This window comes from Motacilla alba, chromosome 20 (assembly GCF_015832195.1).
Source record: "Motacilla alba alba isolate MOTALB_02 chromosome 20, Motacilla_alba_V1.0_pri, whole genome shotgun sequence".
In the NCBI taxonomy this organism is placed as follows: Eukaryota; Metazoa; Chordata; class Aves; order Passeriformes; family Motacillidae; genus Motacilla; species Motacilla alba.
Window position 1 is genome coordinate 7,041,471 of NC_052035.1, and position 11,845 is coordinate 7,053,315.

At 40.3% G+C, this 11,845-nt stretch overlaps 1 protein-coding gene across 7 annotated transcripts in view; it reads right to left on the reverse strand.

Annotated features, from left to right (window-relative positions):
* Positions 1-8,688, reverse strand: part of ZMYND8 (zinc finger MYND-type containing 8) — a 49,592-nt gene extending 40,904 nt beyond the window's left edge. For 3 of the 7 annotated variants that reach the window (XR_005259485.1, XR_005259484.1, XM_038158480.1), the window contains exon 1: positions 8,089-8,688. Coding sequence is in view for 2 of the 7 variants with exons in the window: in XM_038158480.1 (XP_038014408.1) it covers positions 8,089-8,102 (14 nt within the window). In the remaining 5 variants the exon portion in view is untranslated. The other 4 variants (XM_038158485.1, XM_038158481.1, XM_038158484.1 and 1 more) reach the window with 4 other exon arrangements.
* Between the last annotated feature and the right edge of the window lie 3,157 nt (positions 8,689-11,845).

The following is an 11,845-nucleotide window of genomic DNA, read 5'->3' on the forward strand; positions in this document are numbered from 1 at the left end:
TTACACCCTTTCCCAGGGGCCTCAGCAAAGAGGAGCTGGCAGTGGCCTGCAGACACCAAAACATTTCATGCACCACTTGCCTTTGCCTGTTCCTCTCCTAAGCAAAGGGAAGGGATGGGCTCATGGGATGGGTTCATTGTTCTCTTCCAATGCTGCACTGGAGCTTTTTCCTTCCTCTTTATAAAATCCTATTTCATTATTGCCAAACTGTAACAAACCCCCTATTTTTAAAACACCACGAATATACGATCAATAATGCATACAGGTAAATATGTATTCATACCCATAGTTCTGTAAGACTGGAGTAATCTGGCAGTGCACATTAAGTGCTTCTAAAACACAGGTCCAGTTCCAGACACAGACTAGGACATACAAGGCTTTACAAGACTCAAGTTGAACACTTATGGTCATTTTACATAGGCTGCTACTAAAAGGAATGGTTTCCCGAATCCTTAACTTCTTGTTCCAGAAATCATGACCATTTTATCCAAATCAGTTCTGGAATGTAACTCACTGTGCAGCTGGACATGCAGAAAATGGGAGAGAACCACACAGGGAGAAACAGGCACCACCCTTTTAGCAGCTCACATTTAAGTGACATTAAAGCAATCATAATATCCCAGACTCGTCCAATTCTATCAGGTCATTTTGTTTAAAACACAACCTCAGGGGAACATGGTACAACATGAAAGATACAGTAGTTGGCACAAATCATTATTACAATCCAGAGAGTTGTTCATGAATGCTGGCTGAGAAACAGGAGTGATGGATCCATATGGCAACATCATAGCAGGAACTGCTCCTACCTCCCTGACCAAAGCACCACGAGGTGTTTCAGACTGACTGAGGATGTTCTGTGCCCCTGGGCCCAAACCCAGCGCTGCAGGGGTTACAGCACAGGACTCCTGCCCATTAGTGACAGCACGGCAGGGTTTTTTCAGCTCAGAATGTGCTCCCCTCATATAGCCAGCTTAATTTAGGAAACTGAGTCAGTTGCCTCCATCACCCTTTAAAGTGCTCTTGCAATAGTGCTATAAACAAGAAAAAATTCTTCAGAAACACTTATAAGGTGAACAAAGTATCTTGTAAAATCTTGATACAAAGAATCATGGAATGATACAACGGCTTGCCTCAGACAGGACCTTAAGGATGATTTAGTTCCAAACCCCTGCCATGGGCCGGGATGCATACATCACATAAAGGATTCCTGAAAACAGCCTTCCCAAAGATTTTAACTATAAATGAGCAGTCAAAACTACATTCTCCACTTGATAGCAAGGATCTCCACTTTGCTGAGCAATGGAGGAGCACACTTCCCTACACTCACAAAATCCAGCAATTGCCTACTATGAAACCCGAGCCTCAGAGGAAAAGGCATCTCCATATTACCTGCAATTAATTAATCTTTTAAGGGCACAAACATTTCAGTATATAAAAAAAACCACAGAGACTGTTCTGAAAAAAAAAATCCCAATGTTAGGGAGGAACAGTTAAATAAAAGTTGTTAGACATAGCTATAAAAGACACTGAACATTTACAGCTCTTCAAAAGCATCTCCCATTGCTTTATTTGCTGTAGTGTATAATGACTTCCACAGCATGACATTGTTTGAATGTTGGCAGTGATGACTGTGGTGGTCATCTTTGAGATTCAAGTTTATAAATATATACCAGCAATTCATAGCAAGTTTACAGTAACTTTTCTAAAGCTGACATCTTTTCACCTTTGCATGCTCCACCAATACAAGGAAAATTCTGAAAATGCTTTATAAGCACAAACTTCCAATTGCAGATATCAGTAAAAGATTTCCAATTAACTAATTCAAGAAAAACAGGTTCCTAATCAGTTACCTTACTGCTACCCACAATAAAATAACAGGAAAATTAAGACCAGCAGCAAAATAATTAAAAACAAGTATCTCTTTCCATGGAAACAATAACTGTGTGGTCAAGTAGACTATTCTAGAGAGTTTTATTTTGAGAATTCATTTTTGCAGGGCTCAGAGCAGCTATTTCAGCCAGCATGTGTTACTGTCATGCATGTATGAATGGGATGCTCTGAGGCTGCAGATCAGAAATGATACTGGAATATACTCAATTAAGTACCTAAACGAATACAACCAATAGCTTATGTAATTCTGAAAGCTACTCTTATTTCCTCATTAAGATGAATGAACACAGAGAAACACGTTTTAAGAACACAACTGAAATTTAAGCTTTGCCAGTTTCCCTGTCAAATGACCAGAAAACCAATTAATCATTTAAAACTTCCCTACTCATATTGACAAAACTTGCAATAACAACAACAACAAAAGTTTGTTTTCTAAAATGTTAAGCTAATTGGTTTCATACAAACTAGTTTAGCATGTCTGAATAAGGGTAGAAGGGGTGGAGGTTATTCCTTTGGAGAGAGTTGGGCACAGAAAGAAAAAAAAAGATTGCAAACATACAAGATTTATTGTTACTTAAGTAAAAATGGAAAAATAACTCAGCTGCCTAATTTTTAAATATGTTCTCTAGCAAACTGAAGATAGGGTTGTATTTTTCTCATATAAAATTCAGGCTTTCAAATTTCACATCCCTGAATTATATACAGACTTTTCTGTTAGGGAAAATCATTCCTTTACTAACAGTAGTACTTACCTGAGAAAATGTACATATACAAGAATATATAAGCTGCTCTAATCCATAGTAACTACAAAGAGCAATTAAAAGTTGCAGATGAACTACTGCACCTTGACATTTAACCAAGAAAAACTGACAGATATGGAAAACCACTCGAAAGAGCTAATGCCCACATACACAATCTAGATCTACATCAGGGAATAACACATGAATTTCAGACCAAGAACTACATATTTCTGGAATTCATTTTTCCTTTTAATTAACAGAAAACAAAACAAAACAAAAAAAAAAAAACTTATTAAAGACTATAAGCACTAAAACTGTATTTCATCTTTAAGATAATTCCTGCCTCTCATGCATCACATTTGTGAGCAGCAATTCTAAATAATGATTCCAAAAAAACTGCATTCAATAAAGATTTAAAACCAAAAACCACTATTTGCATGCCATTGCTGAATAAATAGCAGCTTTGTATGAGCACTCACCTATAACAGTCTCTTACTCATCGGTAGCTATGCTATTTATGCAGGGCTCTTAAAATGGCGTCTGCCAGCACTGCACTGCCTCACTCCTGCTCTGGAGCTAAAATGGTAGCACTTTGTTCAATACCAGCAGCTCCTGTTTACACAGCAGGGCAAGATTCAAAGCCAGCGTCTAAATATCAGAAATGGTAAAGAAGGACCAAAGGACACCTGACATCCGAACGTTTAACTAAAAAGGCACAAGATAGGGAGATTTGTGAAGTCACAGGTTACTAAGGAAATCACTCAATTTTAGCTTCACCCTCCAGTGTGAGCACCTCATATTTTGCATTTCCTTTTGCAGAATTCCCTGCAAAGTGCTCCGTGTGTATTAAGTAAATAAGACTCTGTATTAAGTAATTAATATACACAAAAGGCTCATTCAGATATCTATGTACAGCAATGTTTAAGCTGGTCACCTGTGATAACAAGCAAAAAAACTATTTTTCATGTAAAGAATATTTCAGTTATTTTTCAAACCTTACTCTTATTCAGTGTCCATTCAAAACAGCTGCACAAAAGAGAAAAATCAGGAGAGGGAGGGGGATCCTTGGTGTCACACAGTCATCTTTAAGTCTATAAACTATACAGCTGAGGCCCAAGCAAGGCAACCAAATAGCTACAGATTTTAGATGCTATAAATATAATTTGAGAAGAATCATGCTTGAAAGCAAAGGTTTATATCAGCTGAATTAAGAATGGTAAGATCCTATTACAGCATGGTTTTAACCTCACAGTGTGAAACACAGATGCTCTGACAACAGGCAACAAAGGGTTAACATGAGAATGACAGACAACTACCAAATACATGGAACTCACTTCCTATGTAGCTATGGCTAAATCAGTCTTTAACCCATGAACACAAGACACATTTATTAACAAATGTATTTTAATTACTTTCTGAATACAATTTAAAGGGCCAAGCTTGATGGCCTACTGTGCTGGTTTCCAGTCTGCAGACCCCTCAAAGCCAGTGTACCACCACAAAGGGGTTTGCAGACAATACCCAAGTAAATCAAACCTAGCCTAACAGGCTTAAAGTCACTCGAATGGGATCCATGTGCCCCTGGGAAAAATACTGGGGATCCACAAATAACAAAATTTGAAAACTGCTGTCTACTCCATTTCATATGGGCAAAGGTTTTGTTCAACTTTCAAGATATTTAGGAAATTCAAATTAATACCTGAATTTCAGACAGAGGAGAGCTTCAACTGAGATTTATCTTTAACCAATTATGCTGGAGTAGTATGGAAAACTATGGAAAACTGACCACCAGCTATCACTTTTCAGCTACTGGATCCACAGGAGCTGGGAAGTGATACAACACAATAGACTGGAAAGCAAGGCAGAACAGGAGAAACAAAGCAACAAAACCAGAAACAAAGCAAAACAACAACAAAAACCTCAAGCAAAAGTGATATCACAAAATGGAAGACAGCTCAGGAAGATGAGCCAGTTGAAGTTTGTGGACATGATATGAAGGGCTAAATTTGTAATGTAATCTATCTATTTCTGCTTTTTGAGCATGAAGTTCCTTTCATTACATGCTCCCTTAGTAGCAACGTAGGTTTTCTGCTACATTTCATACTCCTACCTACTGTGAGGGGGGGTGACTGTTACATTTGGAGTGGTTTATGCTCTGCATTTTTTTCATTTCCAATATGTTAAGTAGTGTCATTTGTTTAAAGAAATTACTCAGCTTTTCCCTAGCACTACTTAGCTTCCAAGTAAAACAGTTTGCCTGCAAAGAATGAAAAAGGCATGTAGCTTTTAAAAAGCTACTGTTTTCACCATGATTTATAATCCAGATCACTCCTTTGTTTTCCCCCCACTCCATTCTTTGTCCAGTTAATTACAAAAGTAACTGGATGTTGGCACTAAATAATAATGCCTAATCATATTCATCCTGGGCAATTCAAATTACTCTCTAGTAGCCAGAAAACTTACAGTGTAATTATACGATTAACTGCTAGTTATAATCAGAATAATGGCCATTTGCTCCAAGCTGAATAAACCTCAGCTGCATTGCTTCATAGATGTCCTGTCTAATTGTGATTGTAACAAGATCCAGGCCAGTAAAATCTTGGGGAGAAAGCATACGTGCTTTTTCCCCTGCATCTGTCACTTAAAACAAAAACCCACATTCCATCTGTCCTGAACAGAAAAAACAGCTTATTACGCAACCTAGGGAAGCGAGTGATAACACTGTACCTTGACAAAGCACCAAATAATATATACATCTGAAATCCTTCAGCTTGGCTGAATTTGCTTTGCTTAGGTGGAACAAAGATGGCAGAAATTTCCAGAAGGCCTTTCTCAGCCTCGCCACTGCAATTGTCAATCTTTAACCTGCCTGCTGCGGCAATTGGCTCCGGCGCTGGCGGAGCAGCGCCATTGGGCTGAGCCGAGGCACAGCGCTGCCGTCTCTACCTTGCCTCAGACATCTTGCTGCAATGCAGACATTTGTTTTTTGTGAACTATAAAAGAATTACACTCGAGTGACTGAAAATAGTGAACTTTTAACAGACTCACGATGCTCCGTTTCATTACATGCACGAGGGCAGCTCACACAAATGCGCTTCACTGTCAGCAGCGTGTCTGGAGGTGCAGATTTGAAACAGATCCTGGTTTAACAAAACCTGTGGGAGCCATTTTAATACAAGCTTTCTGATTGCAGATCACTTACCCCTGCTTCCTCACATTAAACAAATATTACGTTGTTCACTCTTAAAGGCTGAAAGTAAACTGCTCGCATGTAGAAACTACTCCTAGGAAAATTGCGTCCAAATGTAATTTCTGTTTTCTAGCAACTGAAGAACAAAAACCTGAATAACCATAGCTTCTTAGCTATGTCAGCACTTCATGTATGCTGAAAAATGCATTAAAATTGCATATAGAAATACTATCACATGAAATTCAGTGGTACCCCAGCAGTATTTCAGGTTTCAAATTGAACTAGACATTCTTATAATCTAATCCTAGGGGATTGGGGGGGGCAGGGGGGGGAGACATGGAGAGGGGGGGAAGGAAAGCTTTTAGCCAAAGTGAGATATTCAAAGTAAGATATTCATACTGGTAAACAAGTAACCAGAGGTAAAATGCGATGTTAAAAGAACATTACCAAATATATGGCAAGGGTCTATAAAAGTTTGCATGCACTGTGCCTCAGCACAGTCATTTATTTGCAAAGCCAGCCTAGCTTTCAGTTCTTTCCTAAAATAATGAATGTGTATGGACTGTTAAAACAAGTGCAAAAATTACATTAAAAGCACAAAAGAGCATCCTTCCTCTGCTTTTGTAACAGCCCTGGTGATCAGTGAAAAACAGCTTGTTCAAACAAGCAGGCAGGCGCTACAATTAAAATCTTTATAAAGAGCACAAAATGTTTCTAAATTAGTTATAAACCAAGCAAGCTTGTCTGAGGTTATACTTTGTATAGTATCAGAAACATATGCTCATTAAGTGTTATTTACTTTACTTCATAAGGTCACTTCATTGCTGAGCACTAGCACTTTCATCACACCCAAAAAGCCCAAGGAACGGTGAAAACGCGCTTTACCCTGCAAACACGGTAATTAATGATCTAGGAACAAACAGCAAGTAGAATATTTTTCACTGGCATCAGGTAAACAGGAAGTAAAAGCTTCAAAATTTAGAGACAAATTATCAGAAAAACAGTGCATTCAAATAGAGCAGTTTACATGTACAAGTCCCTTAAAATGGACGCTAAGCAAATCTGATCTTTTACATGACTAACCACTAACATCACTTCATCTACTGCACTGACTGACCCAGTAAAAACAAAATGTTTGGAAAAGTATTAAAAATGTTCAGAGAGTAGCATGCTGCTTACTTACCAACTCAAGCACCCATCTCATTTTTCCAGTTAAGGAGATAACAACAGGCTGGCAGATTTGGGAATTGATCAAAAAGGAATTTCTTGAAATAATTACGTAGCATTTAACCAAAAGTTAAAAAAAAATAAAAGGGAAAAAAAACCCCCAAGAACGAACAACATGTACTACTGTCATGAACCACACATGATTTTATATCTTCTGGACTCCACAACACAGAACTGTGGCTGATACAATGTAAAACAAAAAGGCACAGATAAAAGTTGCATTAGTTTATTTGAACTATGCAAAACAAGAAAGCTAACAGTTCAAAAACATTTTCCATAAAGCATCAGATTTGTAAACAGATGCACTGCTGCGTTTTACTGAGCAGCACTCCATTTCCAAAATCTGCAGCATAAAAACTCCCTTTTAAAGGAACAAAATATTAACCATACATTGTCCCTCAGAAAGAGAAAAGCGTTGTATTAACTACTCCTGCAAGAAAAAAGGTTCAATAATCATTTTAAGTTAAGATAAGCTGCATAAAAAACATGATGCAACAGCACACCACCACCTAGGCCCAATATCTACAATCTGCCATTAGCACTTTTTGCTGATGCCTAGGTTTTTAAAAATCCCATATTTTCTCAGAGATAACTTATCTTAGCTGTTCCATTCACTGTTTAGAAAGGTAAACTTGCCTGTTCCTCTGTCTGCCATTATCCCTGCTTGACTCCCTGTAGGGCAGTTAAATGCATCTGCTCCCTAGCTTCCATTTTCTCTCCAGCAGGCATGTGACACAACAGACAATAGTGCTGGCAAACTGCTCAGAGACAGAAACCTCCTTTGGAATACCAGGATCTTGATAAACTCTAAAAACACCATCCTCCTGTGAAGAAGTAGGCATGCCAAGGCTTTGCCAGACTGTAAAATAAAGCTGTGGCTAATGGCTACTAACCATGTGACCCAAGAAAGCAAATTTAAACAGTTCCAACTTAATATAAGTGCTGTGGTGTGAGTTTTGCACGAGAAATCACAGAGAATCACACTCTCAACCCACAACTCATAGGTCTTAGAGAAAAAGCAATGTAAAAAGCAAGGCTTACCTCTGTGGATGCATTGTTAACACAGTGTTATGTCAATACTTATAAAACATGGAGGACAGGCTCTCAGTACTCGGGCAGGGAGGGCTTGGCACTTGGGCTTGATGATCTGTCTTCCCCATGAAAGCCGCCCCCGGATTGGCTGCCCCGGCAAATCCGCATGTAAAGCGCCAGGGGATTGGCTGAGACACTTCCTGAGCGATTATCTTTGTGCGGCTCCGGGAGCAGGAGCCATCCCGGGCTCGGAGCAGGCCGGCGCGCTAGGCCCGGCCGCGCTCGCCACCGCCGGCCCCGCGCCGGCCCGGCCCCGGCCGCGCACTGCCCGCCTCGGGCGAGCGCCCGCACACCGCCTGCCCCGACAAATGCGCCCCAGCCAGCCGTTTGCCGAAGGCAGCTGGGTGTTCTGAACGCGAAGGAGGCAGAGTTTGCCCAGGTCGCAAGAGCTGTTCTTTTGTTTGCACGGAAAGCGAAATTCGCTTCGCTGGGGCTCTGCTGGCCGAGAAAGCGAGGCCACAGGCAGAGAGCAGAACTTACCGAAAGTGCATGTGCACAGGAGGGACTGGAATTAATAACTCAGGATTCAGAGAAGGCTTCTCCTGCTCCAGAATTTAAATATATGAAGGTGCAGCAGAGCAACCATGTACCTACAGTGTGATTTCTTTAGGTATCACGGTATGCTGAGTCTTAATAGGAAAAGGGAGCCTTAAACAGAAACACTCCTGTCTCCTTTTCCCTAAAAGCATTCCAGAATTGAAATTGCTTTATCACAGAGCGTTGCTACCACTTGGTGCAGGCCCTCCCTGCGTTCAAAATGCTGCAGAGCAAAACTAAAAATATCCATGATATCCATGTCACCCCAGACCCTGAGATTTCCAATCCCCCCCCCCCCCCCCCCCCGGCCCCCACCTTTCGGCCTGCCTGGGCTGTTACACAAAAACTGACTTCCTTAGGAGCGGCTGCAACTGCAGCTTCCTGTCCGTTAACCCTGTAGCACTTGGTGCTTTTTGAGATGCAGCACAGGCCCTGGAAACACAGCTTTCTCTACGTGGCGAGTTATCAGTCTGCCCCCATGAAAGCGCTCACATTGCTTTTCAGATGCTTTTCGCTTTACCTTTTTTATCTCCTGCGAAAACGCCGCGAATGGAGCAAAATGAGAAAGCAGGGTGTAAGCAACCGGTTTGATCTTGGGCCAGTTTCCAAGCTTTTGATTAAAAAATGTGATTCCGTTCTTTCCCTTAATGCAGTGAAAGTGGGAGGATTTATTGTTATGCCAAGAAGGAAGTCTTAACTCCAGATGAAGATCTCAAAGGTTAAATTTTTAGAAAGCCTCAAACTAGCCTTTGTATTATTGTTCAAAATTTTGCGTCTGTGTTAGAAAGCTCTGTATTATCATTCTGTAGCCATGAAGATTGCAGTGGAAATTGCAGATGAAAGGGTGATTGTGAAGCATATTGAATATCAAATAATTATTTATTAAATAAAAGAAAAAAAAAAAAGGTGTAGAGAGAGATGCTTAACATTGAAACAATAATGAGATAGAATAACCAAAGAAAAATAAACGTTCTTCCAGTACAACATGCAGGATCTCAGATTGTGCAAAACCAACTATAAAAAGCCCTCTTCCATAAATCTACGACAGTTGCAAACAGCATATGCGTGTCATGTTTAGTCGAGTGCTAATAATCCCAGAAACAATCACCACAACAAAACCTAGTGCCCTCCCTTACCTCCATACAGCACCTCTCACGATATAGCTACTTTACCACACAAACCTCACTGCCTGAGAGCCGACTGACTCATAACTGTGCCACTCAGTAAAATTAGTCATCCTGCTCTGCATTGTCCCGTTCTGCATTCAGATTATTCCTTGAGATAGCATTGTCACAGGGAGCTGCCACAGCAGCCCATCCCTGTGCTTACACTTCTGCGTCTCTGCATTTCAGGCTGCAACAGCAGATTAACAGCCCCGAGTATAAATTATCATCTCATAAGGAATTCTGGAGTCCCTGCTGGAAGCATTTTCTCTTTTTAGATTTTGCAATGTTTTCTAGGGCAGGGAGCAGGAAGGCTCGTGGATACACTGACTGTTTGTTCTGTTTTAGGAATGAAACAGAAACTAGGGAGAGTGCTGCTATAAAGGGAATCATACAGCCCACTGCAGCAGCAGGAACACGCTGGAAATTCATGACATTCAGTGAATACTTGCATCAGTTTCAACAGTGCAAACCATTCAAGATAGATTTCTTTTTAATTGAACACCTAAAGGCCTATGTGGCTCAGAGATTTCACCCCCAGCACACAAACATCCAAATTTTGATTCCCTTAAGCAGTAAATGTGAGGATTGTCAGCCATTAACATTTATGCTCATTGTGTGACTGCTCTACTCTAATATTATTCTCTTTAAAAAAAACCAAAAATCCTAATCCCTATGAAGAACAGCATGAGAACAAAACTAAATACACAGAATTTGTCAATGCTTTGTGCTAACCCAGACCCGACTCCGGGAATGTTGTAATGCTGATGGTGCCTGGGAACGCTGCCAAGCTGACACACTTGGGCCTATCAGACAGAATGAGCACACAGTGGGGAGAGGCAGCAGCAGCCTTAGGAAAGGCCTAAGGCCCCTCTCCTCTTGATTCAAGGAAGCAAAAATGCGAAAGAAAAATTTATAAACCTGCAGTCATTAGCAAGAACAAAACCGTAGAAAGCACATCAGACACATATAGCATGTATCTTCAGCCACTCGGCTACTCTGCTCAAAAAGACAAAAGAGTTCTGTCAGGAATCAAAGGGGAAGCTTGAAATATATTTCTCTTTATTCTCTTGTCCTCATGCTTATTTTGCAGCAGGAGGTACAAGCCTGGTATAACACACAGATACATCTGGAAAATACAGATTTTTGTCTTAAATCCCCATGATTGCATGTCCTGCTGCAGCTTGATCATTTCTTTTATGTAGGAGTAGTGATTTTTTTTTTTCGTGGGGGGAGGGAAGGAAAGGTAAGTAAAACAAATAAAAAAAAGCATGAGAAGGGAAGCTTTGTTAAAGCAGATTAGCTTGTATTTGTCCTTTTCAATTCTTTGGAGATATTAAGGGAAAACAGGGCTGTGAGGCAGGGGAAAAAAAGGCTAAACAGAGAAACCAAATGAAAGATGGAAAGCAAATTCTCAGAAGGAAATTAAAAGACAGTAATGTTAAAAGTGCAGCCCATTATACAGGCCTTTGCAAAGAACTCTGCCCACTGTGTATCATCTCCAGGAAGCACACACACCAGGCATCACAGAGTTATAGGGGATATAAGTTATACTACATAATATATACCAGAGCCTCCAAATTAAACAAATACCAGTAAAGAAAATGTCTGCCTGTGTGGCAGAAGCAGGGGTTGATATTTACCCCTCCCTACAGTGGCTGCATCATCACTGACAGAGATGGAGCATTAAGTGATGGACAAAAGATGGAGCATTTTGAACAGATGCACAAAAGGGGAAGTGCCATATTTTTCAAGTATAATAAATAAATAGATAAAAACAGGGGAAAGAAAATGCATTAAGAGTGTATAGCTCGATCTGGGATTTCCAAGTCATTGGCTGATAATCCTGGTTTCTAGAGTAAGACCATAAAACATTGTCATTCAGTGTCTTGGAAAAAAACCTCTTCAAGTTTTTCCCCTTTATCATGAATCTGACAAAATATCAGTAACTGCTTGAAGACCAGTAGATCACTGTCCAGTACAGAACCCAACAAAAAACGTCTATA